The following is a 16,786-nucleotide window of genomic DNA, read 5'->3' as shown; positions in this document are numbered from 1 at the left end:
GGAAAACGAGTCAAAGCAGTCTCTAAATTTTTTAGCCCGAACATTATGACAGATTGTGTTGCCATTAACTGAGATGAGGATGACTGGTTAGAGGAACAGGTTTCAGGACGGGAGTTCTGCAACTCAGTTTTCGGCATGCTAAGTTTGACATGACTTAAGAAATCTCATTGCAAATGGTTGAAAAGACAGTTGAGCAAATGAGTGTAGAGTTGAGAGGAATGATCTGGCTGGAAATAAAATTCTGGGAGTTGACAGCCTATCAATATTATTTACAGCCATAAGTGACTTCGTTAATGGCACGGTTCTTTTAAACCTCGATTTGATATGACTCCCCCTGAAAAAAATCTTTATGACTTAAAAATGTTGACAATCAACACTTTGTTCTCTCAAATAAATAAGACAGAGATCATGATCAAATACATTAATCCTCAGAAACAAAAGTTATTATTTATAATTTACATTATAAAAGTGTTATAATTTTAGCAATATCAAGGACAATCCCAGAAGATTTAGAAATTTTAGATGACTTCTTAATCTTACAACAGAATTTACAAATATATAAACACATTAGCTTAATGCATTCCCTTATAAAAGAAATATTATTCATTCATGTATTTTTCAAGTTTATCAAGTGTGATTTAAATGCACTGATTACTGTTGGCATTCCCAAGTGACTTGATAGTGTGTTAGCTATGATGGAGAAAGTAGGATGGTCCCAGCTCCCTGGTTATTCATGATAGGATCCTCTGGTTGCAATCAAGTGGAACTAAGTGTAGAGAGATATCAAAGTATGCACTGATCTTGCCAATTTAGCAGTCTCCCTGTACTTTGAACTTAGTCACATGGTTCCAAGCTACGTAGAAAAATACATCCAGATGGTCTTGCTTTATGTAGCTGATGCCCACTTCCCCAGCTCCATCTTAAATTATACGTTTCACTCCATGTATTCTTTTCCAGCTACACTCCCCTTCTTAATGTCCATTTTGGTGTCATTCTCCTTTTTGCCACAGACCTTGAGACATGGAATACCCTTTCTTCCTCACTTCAGTTTATTCTTCCATATTCAATTGTTACTTTCTCAAGGAAGCCTTCTAAGACCTCACTGAGCTTCTGTTCTGCATTTTCCTAGAATCTTGTACCTCTCCTTCTAAGTATCAAGCATAGTAGTAGTTTTCCATTTACTTGTGTGACTATTTGATTAATGATTATTTCCTCAAGTAGACCATAAGCTCCATAAGGCAAAAGTGTATATAACTTTGCCTAGTCTCTAACATGAACCCATTGAATATAAAATTCAACAAATGAATGAATGAATGAATGAGCCTAGCCCCTAGCATGAATCCATAATAGAAATTGAATACTTACTTGTTGAATGACTAAATGATTGAGTGTATTAACTTTTCACTGTAACTCTTCTAGTAACAAATATACTCTGTGAGAATAGAGATTGGCATACTCTCTTTGTAACCACATCACCTAACACAGCGGAGGTTTGTAGAAGACCAACCTATTGCCATCCAGTTGATCCCAACTCATAGTGACCATACAGGACAGGGTAGAACTACCCCATAGGGCCAGCCTGTAAATCTTTACAGAAGCAGACTGCCACATCTTTCTCCCATGGAGCAGCTGGCGGGTTCCAATCACTGACCTTTCAGTTGACAGCTGAGTGCTTAACCACCGTGCCACCAAGTCTCCTTTTGTAGAAGACAGTTATTTAATTTCTGTGGTTATTGAACAGTCTCAACCCTGAACTTTCTCAAATCATAAAAGTTTATATGAACTGAAAGTTGAAAGCAGAAATAATGTCATAATAGTACACATGCTATTATTATGTTAGGAATAATATTATATAAAATGTCATAACATAATAATGTTACACCTCTGAGGATGGCAAAGGAAAGAACAAAACCCAGCTGACAAACGTGATATTTGAGAAGTACAGTATTTCTTGTTTACAAATGGCCAAGGCTATTAGAAAAGATCCCTATCAAACTAAAATTATATATTTAATATAACCATTTGATTTTAATATTGAAAAGAACTACCTTCATTGCTCTTTACTTTATGGAATGCTCTGAGAAGGAGGGTTAAAAGGAAGCATTATTTGTATGACAATCAACAGATCTGCTCAAGCTGGTTCCTGCAGAGCCACTACACATAAGCAGATGCATACCCTTTCACTTGAGTTTCGGTGCCTTGTTATACATACTAGGCATACTCCCACTTTCAGATATATGTATTTCCTGTTCAGAGGTTTGTAAACTCCTGTCTGTGCATCAAAATTACCTGTGGCATTGTATAAAGCACATATACCTGGAATCCATACCAAATCAGCTCAATCAAAGGCCTCAAGGTTGGGAATGGAAATGACTGTGGCACTAAACTAAGGCTGATTATCTCTCTCCTGTTGACATTAGTGAAAATCTCTTGTGAGTTCATTCACTCATTCATTCATTCAAGAAATATTTATTGGCTACCTATTATATATACCTATTATACTTCAGGTATAGCGCTAGATGCCCCATTCTCTTAAATAGGTGAAAAAGATGCAGTCCCTGTTTTCATTGTAGCATTAATTATATTCAATGATAAGCAATAGAGTTTGGGGTAAGTACAGTAAGTTTTGAGGATGTTATACAGTGTCAACTACCAAAGTCTTCATGGTTAAGGAGAGGTATTCCCAGAAGAGATATCTAAATCCTGAGTAAAAAGCAATGGTCGGCCAAACCAGAAGAATGAGACAGTGCTCAAGGTGGAAGACATCACTTGTACAAAGACTTGGAGGTAAAACAGAGACGGAAATTTTCAGGGAGTCACGGAATTATCAGCAGAGGTTGCTTCACACTTCTGTAGACATTGGCAGTAATCAATGCGCATAACCATACATCTCAGGTCTTTAGTTAAGTTATTCAAAAGCAAGTCATTAGAGCTGAAACCAACACCTCATTTCAATTCAGTAAAGATTTACTGGCTATCTACTAAGTGACATTCTCGGGTCTAGGTGCTTAACCCAAAAACCCATTGCCGTCAAGTCGATTCTAACTCATAATGACCCTATAGGGCAGAATAGAGCTGCCCCATAGAGTTTCCATGGAGCGCCTGGTGGATTCGAACTGCTGACCTTTTGGTTAGCAGCTGTAGCACTTACCCAGTACGCCACCGGGGTTTGTCTAGGGGCTTGGGACACAGTTAATGCAACAGAAAGATAACTGTCCTGGATATGAAGAGGCTATAAAACATAACTTTTTTTTCTAAAATGATTCTACAACTACTGTCTATTTATCTTTCTAAGCACTTGAAACTTTATATACACTTTGATTCATAATATAATAACTATGTGTATGATATATAAATTACTTTCTAACCTAAACGAAGAATTAGTTTACTGAAATAATCATAAAGCAATATACAGACATAGATAAATAGCCCATTATTTCTAATAATCATTCAAGCTGAGTCAGAACATTAATCTCCAATAACATGTAAAACTGAGATGAGAGGTTCAAAAATGAATATTTAGTTCTAATTCACAATTTTCCAGATTGATACCATTCTTGATTAAACTTTCTTTTCTTCCTCACCACTAGACAAGTGAAATGATGATTTATGCTGCTGTCAAAGCAAAAATACCACCTCATGTGGTATTTTTCTCTGTCAGATTACCATCTTAGAGCAAACCACAGTTTTAAAGGTACTATAATCAATCATTAGCTACAATTATTTAGTGGTACCTTTGGAAAGATGTACAAAACTCTTTTCCAGAAGAAGAAAACTAGAGAGAGTCCCAATTCTTTTACTTTCAGAAAGAACGTATAAAAAGGAGGAAGGGGAAGATAATCACTACTAACAAGATGACAAGAAGAGGTCCTCAAACTTTCACACGACTTCAAGTTTAAAACAAACAAACAAACCCATTGCAGTTGAGTCGATTCCGACTCATAGCGACCCTGTAGGACAGAGTAGAACTGCCCCATAGAGTTTCCAAGGAGCGCCTGGCAGATTAGAACTGCCGACCGTTTGGTTAGCAACCAGAGCACTTAACCACTATGCCACTAGGGTTTCCAGTTAGATAGATTTTAACCTTGTTTCTGTCTGCTGGCTGAAGTAAGAAGAAAATTAATAACTTAAATAGCGACTATGTCATATACTGTGCATTCTGGCCCCATGGTAGGCAGGGAACCGGAGTAATTTCATTGATGTTCATTGTCAGTGTAAAAGCATTCTAACGCTAATCAAAAACATGGATGAGTAATCAGAATCAAGGGCTCTGAAGCAAGATTTTCTAGGTTCAAATTCTGAATCTACCACTTACTAGCTGTGTGAGCTAAGGCAAGATACTTAATTTCTCTGTTTTTTGCTTTCCTTATGGGTAAAACTGGAATTTCAATATTAACTTATCTTCAGGACAATTATCAGAATGAAATGAAATGCCACAGGAAAAGTAGTTAGAACTTAGTACTACAGATTTTGACAAACGTATAATGTCATGTAGCCACCATTACAGTATCATGCAGAGTAATTTCACTGCCCTTAAAATGCCCCTTGTTCTACCTACTCATCCTCCCCACCTCTCCCTGAATCCCTGGCAACCCTTTATCTTTTTACTGTCTCTATAATTTTGTTTTTTTCCAGAATGTCATATAGTTGGAGATGAGGAACAGTTTCATGGTGGTGTGACATTCGAGCTAAATCCTGAAGTATGCAAAGGTATTTACTAGAGGGAAAAGAAGAGAAGAGCTATTCCAGGGAGAGGGAACAGTGTGTTCAAAGACAGGGGAAAATATAGGCAAAAGGTTTCATGTGGCTGCAGTGCAGGATGATTGGGAGTGGAGATCATGAGAGATGGGAAATGGCTGGAGATGAGAATGGACAAACAGAGGGGCCACATCCGGAAGAGTACTTCATGCTCAGGGATTTGACAATAAAGTTATCCTCAAAGCCAGTAAGTATTTGGAAGACTCTACAGTGTTCAAAAGAAAGAGTGACGGCCAATGGTAAACTATGCTCCCCTGTTAGACTGTAGTCTATGTAGAAAAGTCAAGGAAAGACACCGCTTTCATGTTTACAGCTCTTCTTCCTCTGCAGAGCTATTCTGAGAGCAAAAAGTATGAAAGTGCACTACAGCCTCTTAGCCTAGTCAAGAGAAAATCTGAGTGAAGAAGGGAAGCCAACTACCTCACACAGTTTGAGGTTCATTCCTTCAAGCCCGGATGTCAGTTTACCAGCCAGACAGAGGAAGGAAGCTCCCACTGACACTCTATGCGCTCAAGCGCTATGAATAGAGACCTTCATTTGCCTGTACAGTAGAGAGCCATTCAAGAGCAATTAAATTTGGTTAAAATAAGAAAGAAATGCTTTCTTAGAAAAAAAAAAAAAGAAGGTTTGAGGGGATTGCAAAAGTTGATTGTGCTAAAGCACTTTTACACAGGTTTGTTTTAGTTCTCAATTGTCAAGTAGTATTTAAGCTGGTCTCTTACTCTGAAATATGATAACCTTTCTTTTCTCTGAGTTCTTTCTCCTAAATTAATAGCACTGTCTCTAATTCCATGCGCAGCAAGCAAAGAGTTTATTTTACCAGATAACAGTAGGTCTGGTGATCAGCCAATGTCTAAAGAACCACTAGCCAAGTCAGTAGTAAGCCAAAGACTGCAACTGATAAATAGATATTACTTGTTAAATCACTTAAAATTTGTCTTTCATCTTCTCTTCGGAGCTAGTATTACTCATGTTGAATCCTGACGTGAAAGTAGAAAATATTCCACTTACCTATGAAAATAAAATCATATTAGAGTTTTGAAAGAAGGAGAAACAAGTACGCCAGATGCATCCTAACGTAGAAGGCAATCAAGGAAAAAAATCCCAAAACTTTAGGTTTGAATTAAATTGCAAATGAAATCTGAAGGAAAAAGTAAATTTAGGCAGGTAGGTGAACACTGCACTCGCTAAAACTACAGGTGAAAAACTACACTGAAAATTGCCTTTACTTTTTACAACATCTGTGTATACCTCTCTCTCCTCTTTGCTCAGAAACAAAACTTCAATGGTCAAAAAAAAGAAACAGTTTGGTTTCCTCTCAGCACTCCCAGCTCAGGTCACATTTCCCCAGAATTAAAGGAGAGACACGCAGGAGTTAAGAGCAGAAATGCAGAGCAGCTCTCTGCCCCCACTCTGCACTTGTCTTGAATTCCTAATGATTACACCAACTGCCCTTAATGACTTCTCCAATGGTAGGAAGGAAAGAAAAGTGTATCTAGGACTCAGTAAAATTCTAACTTTTGAATACCTAAATGTAATCATTATAAAATTGCCTAAAATGATGGGCATGGCTCAATATTTCTAAAACACCATGTTGATGTAAATTATTCAGAGTTAATCATGAATATAAATACTAGCATCTAAGGCATTTTCTTAGGGAAGCTGAGGACATGCACAGCTTTTCCCTAAAGATGAGAAGACTCATCTCTGGTAAAAAAAAAAAAATACTAGGTCTTGAAGGTTGGGTTTCTAGAAATAAATACTGAGAAATAAAATTGAATTTTTCTTTTTTCATTTCTGAAAATTCCAAATGCGGTACTAAAACCTGTCATAGCTGTTGACAAAAAAAAAAAAAACTAGTGCCCTCGAGTCGTTTCCGAAAAATCATGGAAGCCCATTAACACCAAGGACTTCCCTATAAATTAACTACTTGTTTATTCCGGAAGTAAAAGATATGCTTTGACAAAATAAAATAATAATAATTAGACTTTACACTATTAAGTTCTCTCCTACTTTTTCCACAAAGAGGGTTACTTATTTGGGAAACAAATGACAGTTAAACACACACTGCACATCAAGTAATAATTCATTATCTGGTTTATTGATAAAAAATATATCAATAAGTATAATCTATATATTTTTTTTATATAATGCAATCCATCTAAATGTCTTTGCTTTTCTGTAAAAAGAAGAGAAGTTTGATAATATTTGCCCTATTCAAAATAAATGTCTAATTTCCTTAGCTTCTTGAAAAGTCAAAGTTACACCTAGACCTCCCTTACTAGATTTAAAGAGGATAAAAAACTGTGTTCTCAATCCAGCACCAAATATATACAAAAATATATATTAAAAGCTACTACACTTTCTACCCTGATGGAAACAATATTATAGAATCACATAAATACATTAAGGGTACAAATAATAAAAATTTACCCTCTTTAAATTTAGAAATTTGAGAAATATTAAAATGCATTCTATATATTCTATCTGATTTTCTCTAAACCAGCCATTTTCACTCAATCCACCTCCTCAATGGATTCTCAAACTCCAGCACATATAAATTTAGGCAATATTTAACCATTCAGTAAATCTCAGACTTCTGTTATTTTAAGATATTTTCATCACTACTGCAGATCTTTGTCCTATCCCTCAGAAAAACTTTATATACGGATATTTATATATGAAAGAATACTTAGCTAACAATTTTCTGTGCCTCAGTTTCCTCATTAGTAAAGCGATAAGGTAGGATGGACTTGTAATTTCTATAATCATCCCCAGCTATAATAGCATTCTCTAAATAAATCTCATCTTAAAAAAAAGTGTTTTTTTCCCTGAAAATTTCAACTTTTTATTACACAGACACTGTCAGTCGAGCTTGATTTGAGTCCATTCATTATCACTCAATAGTCAGCACCTCAAAATATTAACCAGGGTAAAGAGGGTTTGTCTCTGAAAAGCAGCAAAGATTTTTAGAAAACGGCGACTATTTAGACTTTGTCATACAGAAATCTCAAATGGAGTCATGTTTACCCTGTTGTATTTTTAGGGATACCAACTTGAACACCAACGTCGTGGTTCTTCCATTTTAGTCACAAATTGAGGTAAACGCTAAACCTAGACAAATTCTATCAATAAATTATAAGTGTCCAGACACATTTCTTATTTTCACAATTTTCTTTAAAACTATGAAAATGTTATTACCTCAGAGACTACCTATTATAAGGTAATCCCTCAGTTAACTGGTAATTATTAAACAAATTGTTACTTTTAGATATTGACAAACTTAATTTGAAAACTAACAGGCACTTAGGTGAAAATGTCTATATTTAACTGACTATATATGTGTCACCTAAACTGAGATTATCTTTATAAAACTTGCATGAAGATGCTTCTCATAAATTACCTATTATTCTTTATTATTGAATTTTTAAAAAATGGTGACAATATTAATAAGCCCAGAAAACGCTGCATTTGTTATCAGAAGCATATCTGATCTTTAACTGATTAACTAAGTAACCAAAAGGCAAACTTGATCTCTTTGCAAGGTTGGGTTAGCACATACTCTGGAAGCCAGTACCATTTCACCTGCTGATCCTGGGCACTCAAAACAACCCTTCATCAGGGCTCACGACCAAATACCAACAACTTTTTTAAAGTTCCTCCTAAAATTGACCAACATTTTGCAAGACACAGTATAGGTTTAACTGCCCAAAGCTGGCTGCCATTTTAATTAGTAAAAATTGGTCCAATTAGATATGATTTTTCCTAAGTACTCAATTATAGCTTAAATCTTACTTAAAACTCTTACATAAAGCCATCTATCTTAACACAATCACAGTGTAATCACTGTGAACCCCAGGTAAATCCTAGGTCATACATATTAAAAGTAATGGACTGATAAAATATTAATAAATTCTTGAGATAACTGATTTATTAACCACAGCAAAATAAATGAAATATAAAATTGAAGTTAATCTAAATGTATATATTAAAAAATACACCTAGTTTTTTTTTCATACTAAATCATAGTAAAGATTAACAATTTTGAGTAAGTGTGGTAACTATTTCCACGTTACAGAATTTGAATTTTCAAATTAAAATAATATGACATGTGTGAGATCACAAATTTTCTTTTAATCCATTCACTTCCAAGCAACTTTCTCCATAAGGTGAGATGCCACAGGATCCTAAACTATGCTTTCCCTAGAGTCTAACTTTATTAGGAACACAGAACTTCTTAAGGCTTCATGTTTTGCCTCCAAGAAAAACAAATTTTATGTGAAAATAGGCTTTTTAAAATTGTCTTTGGTTTAGCAACAAAACCACACCACTGCCCCTCAGTGAAATCAGTAAGTCTTGGTATGATGGTAGCGTATATTGCCTTTTACAATCAATGTAAATCCTACTGATTGTTACTTCAACTGCAATTCTGAAATATTAAAACTGGAAACTGGGTTTATTTCCCTTGTATGGTAGGTTCAGGTTTTGAAGCTAGTGTTCCCTTTCTAAACATGAACACACTATTATTTCATTTTTTATGTTTATTAAATTACAGAAATTCCTATGAAGTAGGTTTAAGTAAACATGTGGCTTCCCACTAAGCAATAAGCACCAGCAACTTGACCGAAAACAAAAACTTACAGTATGTCTATTTAACTATCTTATTACTTTCAAGACATTTCATCAGAAATGACAGAAACTCAACAACATCTGATCTTTAAACTTTGCTATTTCTCACGTTACTTGACTTTATAAAATAGGGATGGGCCTACCATTTATTTGTTGCAATACTGAAATGTTTGTTTAAAAGTGATTTGGGTGTGTGGCAGGAATGGAAAAAGGAAATTAGGTGTCAGAAGTGTAGATATTTGATTGTTTCTGCTACTTCAGTGCTTTACAAAAAGATTTAATGTAGAAAAGAAACAAATGCCTTCAGCGAAATAATACCTGAATTTATATAATGGTGTCTCTTGAGTTTATATTTCATCTACGCTCACAGATTACTGTCATGGTTTCTATATTTTTAAATAAATAGCTGAAATTACGATACCCTTGGCCACATGTGAATGTGACATGCTGATAAAGAAATAATGTCCCTTCCTTCAGTCCAGTGTCCTTTCAAACATTTCTGCGGTGAGAGGGATTTTTACTATGGCAGATCCCTGAATTCCAAATAATAAATAAAACCAGCAGAGGGCAGAACTGCTGACAGAATTGACAAATTCAACTGGTGACCAGGTAAAAAAGGTAAGATGCTAACTTTTAAAAAGGATTCCACTTTCAAGGGCTCTCTTACTTATCCTTGAAAATACCGAAGAGGATGAGTCAATTCTTTAGCATTGATATAACTCATTTCAAAGCCAAATATAGTCCTAAAGAGGCTCAGAACACACTGCTACAGAGGAATGATCCACACTTCCTGCCACTCAGGAAGGTGAACCGTGAGGGAAGAATACAGACCCTTCTCGCAGAGTCTAGTGAACCAGAAGGGAAGAATACGGACCGCTTTCGCAGAGTCTGGTCTTAAGGAGAGCTAACTTAACTTTACAAAGAACTCAGATGTTGACGTTTTAGACCCAAGACCAGAGCCTCGGGTTTCTGCCCAAACCTGCGCTATTTGGGGTTGACTGTATTTTTTTCTCCATCAGCCTGTCCTCATCATCCTCCTTTCTAAGCCGCAGCTCCTCTCTGCACTTCCTCTGACAGAACTTGCCTTTCCCCTCTAAGCTGCTTGGGCTTCCAGAACTCCAGAGGCGTTTGCCCGCCAGCCGTGTCTACAGCACCTAACGGACCGCTCCAGTCAGAGGCTTTTGCGAGAAAGGGAGGGGGAAAAGGAGGGAGGACGCCTAGGGGAGGAGTAACTTCACCATCCTTCCTTGGGTACTGACAGGGCTGCAGTCTTCAGAGCAGGTCTGGTCATTGAATATTTGGTGGTGCCACGTAGGAACGTTTCCTTACCGCTCCGCTCCCACCCCATCCCACGCCCCCTCCCCTCCCAACCCCTATTCCTCCATTCCCATCCCAATCGCTTGCTGAGTTTCATCATTCTCCAAGAGAACTGCACGTCCAACCTGCAAGAAGAAGGGGGGAGGGGGTCATAGAGGGGAGCAGAGGACTGAAATCCAGGGAAAAGTGTTCTCTCCCATATCTTGAACCCACTCTAACGTGCTTCCTTGCAGTCTGCCAATTTTTCCATTTAAGATCTCTTAAAAATGCCAAAAACAAAAAGTGTTCTTAATCTTCTAGATCCATCCTCCTGGTTTCCCCTATACCCCAAAGAGTAAAAACAGCCCTTTTTTTTTTTTTTTTTCTCACTTTGTTCAAGACAAAGAACTTTATCACGGTTCATTTTATACCCTCTCTCTATATTTTCTCCTCGACTCACCCTTAAAAGGATATTTCCATTTGTAAGAATCTGAACAAACCAGAAGATGTGTTCAAAGAGGCGTCTAAGGACTGCTCTTCAGACAAAAGCTTTGTACAACTGCCCTTGTGTTCAAGGTAATATTTTTTTTTCTTTTCAAAGAGGCTTGAGTGATGAAGGGCATTTCAGCAGGCTCTGTGCCTGACAGATCTTTTTTTTTTTTTTTCCTGCTACCTCCTCTCCCATTACTATCTCGCCTACATCCATCTCTCTCTCCAGTCTCCACTTCCAACCTGGTGGCTGCTACAATCTGGATTTTATTTAAGGGAAGTGTTTTTGGAGGGTGGGAGGAGAAAGGAGGAGGGGTGAAAGGGGGAGGGGCGCAGAAGAAGAGGGACCGACGGCAGTCTCCCACCTCCCCAAATCCAGTTTTTCTTACCTCCTCTGACCTCTCTAGCCTGGAAGAGGAAAGTCAACGCGAGGGTTGTTACGGTGAAATCCCAGAGCCACCGTTTCGTTTTCCACCTTGAGGACCACCGCTCCATCTCCAAGCCCCGTGCTCACGACTGTGAACCGGACCCACAAACTTGCGATTGCAGACCAACTTCGTCCCTTCCACGGTGTCGCCGGGGATGTTTGCTACACAGCCATGGGAGAGGGAGGGGGGGGAAGTCAAAGGGCTTTTTCTTTTAAATTGGATGTTTGCTTCCTTCCTGCCCCTCGCCCCTCTCCTCTCTTCGGACGGCCCCACTGATCGGGACCCTCCGATCCGTCCTCCGCCGGGCCCAGCCTTCAGACTGAAGGCAGATGAGGGGCTTCAACCAAAAGGCAGAGAGCACTGCGCGCCCCTAAAGGCTTCATGCCGTCAGTGGGCCGGACAAGAGACTCTGGGCAGCCCCCTCTCCCGCCCACTCCCCTGCGGGTGCCCCCCTCCTAATGCCCCCCCTACCCCGGGCGAAACTGACAAGCCGGCTGAGGGTCAGACCCAATCACACGCCTCTCGGGCGGCCGCGGGCCCGCCCCCCTCTCCCCCTGCCCCAGCATCGGGTCTCCGGGCTGGCCCAGCCCACCGGCCACCCCCCATCTCCCCACTCCTCTCCGCCCTCCTCTCCTGCCCAAATCCCCGAAAAGAAATGGGAGGGAGCTACAGGGGACGCGTGCTTGGCTCCAGCACTTTGGGAATGAAAGGAATTGCAGGAGAGCCCTGGAGCCCACAGAGTTTTCAAGGAGCTTCTGTATTCAACAAAAACAGCTACTTGTCTACTTGCACCGGTCTGTTAGCCTCGTCGGCGGGGGAGGGGAGGAGCCAGCGTCTGATCGGCCACACCGCTGGAGTCCGGGGCTGGCAGCAGTCATCTTAGCCTTGTGCAAAAATCTGCTTCTATGGCAGCCGTGGAACCAGCGGACTCGTTGCTCTGCCTACTCAGAAAAGTATTTTCATTCTCTCTCTTTTTTTTTTTTTTTCTAGACTTAAAATTAAAAGAAAGGGGTAAAGGTGGTATGCAGGGATTCTAGAGACCAAAACCTAGGAGTTTGTAGGGAAGCTCACCCTCGGGATCCGAAACTGAGAGCTTGCTTTCTTAAATGCTTAAATTCAGCACTAGGCTGATTCAGGGGCTTTTTTTATAGAGAGCTCAACTGTACTGAGGAGAAATAAGTTTATGGGAGTTGACATTAAGGGGTGAGTAATTTAATTTTCCGTCAGATTCTGTCCTCATCCTCAGTTGGGGCGGGGGAGGAGGGGTAGTGTATGAAAGGGGGTGAGAGACGAGGCAAGAAAAGCAACTACTAGAGATCTCCGAGAGTCTATCCCACACCTCCTCATAAAGGACCTGGCCATGGCCCTCAGCCTCAAGAGCTGAAAACATGGTCACTCTGCCATAAAAGTTAGGAAGATGAGCAGGGTTCTAAATTTTCCCTCTATTTACCTCTCTTCCAAGTAATCCACTTTAACCTGGAATATATTCCCTAGCCTGTTTTTTTTTTTTTTTTTTATGTTCAATTTATTCCATCCTATTGGCTGTGTTCTGTTCGTTAATATTTCCTAAGGAATCTCTCTGAAAGATTTTCTGGACGGGTACCCCAACAAGGTGCCAGCATACAATAGCCCGGCAACAATGATGTGTTTAATGAATGAATACGTTATTTTGGCAAAGTTTGGAAGCCTTGGCCAGGACTGGTGTTGAGTATTCAAGATATTTAAATGCTTAAGGATTCTCAAATAATTTTACCCAGCACCTATGTTCAGTTTTGTAGCTGTCACTAATCTTTAGGAACCCAACTTTCTATGTCATCAAAATATCCTTCATGACCTGTCAGATCATATGTGATCTCTTCATGAAGTTTAAAAGTTGGAAGGAAAGTGATCAGAAATTATTGAACAATATAAACAGAGGTATATAAAATAAGGAACGTAACTAGAAAATACCTTCAACATAAATGCCACTGTGATAAAGAACTACTCTTTCTTACCAAGATATTTACCTCTTAGCTCTCAGGCAAAAACACTATATATTACAATGCTTCTGGTAAAAAGTTTGGGATGCCATATCAGCTGCAGAGAAAATACCCCAACTAGCTTTTCAAATTGCTTAAACATGCAGCTGTTGTCATAATTTAATAACATGTAAGATAAGGAAATCAATTCAAAGTTTAGAAATGCATATTTGTGGAGCTGCCAGAATCCTAACTCAGTTCATTAGCTAGTAAGAGTTACAGTACTTGCAGGAACTTGTAGAAATGGTGTTCCAAATTGTTTCTCAATAACTCTCCTGATTTATTGAGAGTTCTGTGGCTTAATACGGTTCTAGAAGGTGCGAAATGATGCAGTCAGTCTAGCAGGCCCCACCTTTGGTCCCATCTCAGGCCTTCTCACCACTGTGAAAGAGTCCTTTCAGACAAAGTATCTTGGGTGAATAGAGTTATTACTACCTTATGCTCTCTGTACTCTGTGGTCTGAATTCCTCTGGCCACTGCCCAGCTAGGCATAAACTGGGTCTGAATTAATGCTTCTGGAAAAAAACAGTAGATTCATGGTGAGGAATAACTATGTCTAACCCCTCTAGCCTGTAGCCAGCTGCCAGATCTAAAGCCTCCCAGTAACCTGCCTGTGAATTTACAGAAGATGGACTCAGTAAAAAGGAAGATAAAACTAAGCAGCAAAGGGAGCAAAGGGAAGCTGGAAGAGATCCACCTCGACTATGTTAAACTGCACACTGAGAGACTTGCAGTGGCAATGTTTCCTGGGCCACCTTTCAGCCAGTCCTTGCTAATTGTTTATGCATAGATTCAAAATGTAATAGAATATGACGGTTTGGCCTGACGCAGGTCTTTAGTTTGAAGCACAATTAGAGATATGACATTTCCTATTTTGTCACATTAAAATGCAATGTTGAAAGATATTTGTTCAACTTTGTAGAATTAGTTCCCATTGCAAGGCATTCAAAACCAAAACGGAAAAAAGTTTAGAGGAAAAACATCACTACCTTGGTAGCAATATTTTAAATGCACAATTTCTCTGAGATGGTAATTTAATAATTGACGGGAGGTAAGACTAGTGAACCATTAATGTCTTAAACAACCTTCGGGGTCCATGGAGATTTATTAAACATTGTATAAAGCTCATCCATCTCTCTCGGGATCACAAATCTCTAGGAATCGGGACCCAGATTTAGAACCAATGTCACAAATGTTGAAACCTCAGTAATCAAACTAGGGCTGAAGACACCCTGTCCATTGCTGGATGTCCCTAATGCAAGCAGAATGTCAGAGGTACACAGAGCTTTATAAAAGCCTTACACTACTACAGGTAGAATTTGGGGAAAGAGAAGTTACACTAGATAGCAGAATTTTGAAAAGATGCATCGTTTTTTAAACCACTTGGCATTATCTTTTTTTCATACTGATATTTTATCCTTCCTAACTATAGTATTTTTGTTGTCCTTGTATTTTTTAGACATTGTCTCCGAACATTGTACTGTAATTAAAACTATTGCATCATATTAGACTTACTGAATATGAAGGTATTGAGGAAAAAAAAAAAGAAAATTAAAAGAATTTTTAAAAACTCTTGCACACACCAGATATTCTTAAAACTTCTAAAAGAAAATTGCTTTTGAATGTAACTCCTCTCTTACTGTGCCAAATGATCTGCCTTTATTGCTCTTTTCTGGTCAATTATTTTAAGAAGGCAATGACTAAGCAGTTTGACATTCATTTTACAGTTTTTCTAATGTATGAGTGGCTGAAGATTAGTCTCTGTTTAAAAGTTGAGTTGGTCCCTCCTACCACACAGATGGGCCTTTGTATTGTAGAAAGTGGGGGAGGGCACAGGGACAGAGAAGTTTATTTCCATAGTCTAGCCTAGCTCAAAAGAACCTCACAGTGATGATTGGGTATTTTTTGGCACTTTTGCTCTAAAATAACTTACAGAACTTCAGAGGTATCCATATTTAGCCCAATTTCCATGATACTACGGAATCCTCAGATGAAATGTTTGGTCTGTTGGAAGGTTGAAGAAGCCAAGTCAGAGATGGCAGATCAACCCTTAAGAAAGGGCCAAAAATAAGATAAAATCTAAAGAAACCCGAAGCAAGCAAGGAATATGGCCTTGTACATTTGTGTACATCCCTGTTAAAAATATCTTTTAGTTAGCTGTGTTCATAGGAGGTTATCACAGTTCCTTTCCATAATTGTCCAATCAAGGATAGAAGGGTAGAACAGATTTGAATGATTCAGGGCAAAAACTCAGATTTTTTTTTTTTTGGACATCAAGATACTTTTTCTTTTTGCATCTTTTTTCTTCTTATCTAAATGGGCATGGCATTTACTAAGCTCTTGGAGTGTCCTGAGAATATATGTGTCACCAAAAATATAACCTGACTTTTTAGGAAGTGACTTAGGACAGCATTCACACCCCTATCCCTAGACATAGAAGATGAGATCTTAAACGTTTTAGTGAACCACATGTCATAGATAAAGGAAGTACTATACCAATGTTCTAGGGTAAAAGCATCACAAAGTTTAGTAAACCAAAAAGAAAGGTTTATTTGGCATGTATTCAAAAAGGCAAATTTGGGAAATGGACAAGCGTGCTGGCAGAGCTAATGTCTGCCAGTCCAAGGAATATTACAGAATAGACAAGAGTGGGAAAAAGGACAACCATGCTGCTAGAGTCTTGTCTGCCCAAATCTGAGGAACGTTACACAGCCGTAAGTATATATTGACATTACAAATGGACAAAACCATTGAAAGCTTCACCTCACAGGTTGGCTAGAAACTGCCAAATCCCTGTGAGTCTACATTTTGAATTATCTTTCTTAATAATCATTGGTACAGGTTTCAGTAATGACAGTCAGGAGGGTCTTCATTTCTCCAACAAATCTTACTATTCACTAAATGCTGACAGAAAAAGGTAAGAGTGGAAAGTATGTGAGTCTTTCATGCTCTGTTTTATTAGTTTATGTGAAAAGTTCTCTAAAAGATGTTTCCCAAGATTGTCCTAGCTATAGACTTTACACCTCAAGGCCCAGTTGATGTGTTCTTGTGAATCCAGCCCCATTTGGGTCCCATTTTAGGACAGGGAATAATGGCTCCAATATTATCTCCTAAATCACAAATAGTATATTCCCAAGGATGTTTCCCTGTATACATAGAGACCCAATT

The 16,786-nt window shown here is 38.5% G+C and overlaps 1 protein-coding gene across 2 annotated transcripts in view; it reads right to left on the bottom strand.

Moving 5' to 3' along the window:
• The window catches only part of COL11A1 (collagen type XI alpha 1 chain), a 257,545-nt gene extending 245,422 nt beyond the window's left edge, over window positions 1–12,123 (bottom strand). Inside the window, exons 1-2 of one of the 2 annotated variants that reach the window (XM_049880227.1) lie at window positions 12,088–12,123; window positions 11,562–11,761 (exon numbers count right to left, since the gene is read on the bottom strand). In XM_049880227.1, coding sequence (XP_049736184.1) covers window positions 11,562–11,667 — 106 coding nt within the window. In that variant the 5' untranslated portion in view covers window positions 11,668–11,761; window positions 12,088–12,123. Of the gene's footprint in view, window positions 1–11,561; window positions 12,019–12,087 lie in introns of those variants that run through there. The other variant, XM_049880228.1, reaches the window with a different exon arrangement.
• Window positions 12,124–16,786: the final 4,663 nt, after the last annotated feature.

Source organism: Elephas maximus, chromosome 3 (genome assembly GCF_024166365.1).
Source record: "Elephas maximus indicus isolate mEleMax1 chromosome 3, mEleMax1 primary haplotype, whole genome shotgun sequence".
NCBI lineage: Eukaryota > Metazoa > Chordata > Mammalia > Proboscidea > Elephantidae > Elephas > Elephas maximus.
Note: the sequence above shows the minus strand (reverse complement) of the source record. Positions and strands in the feature narration are given on the sequence as shown.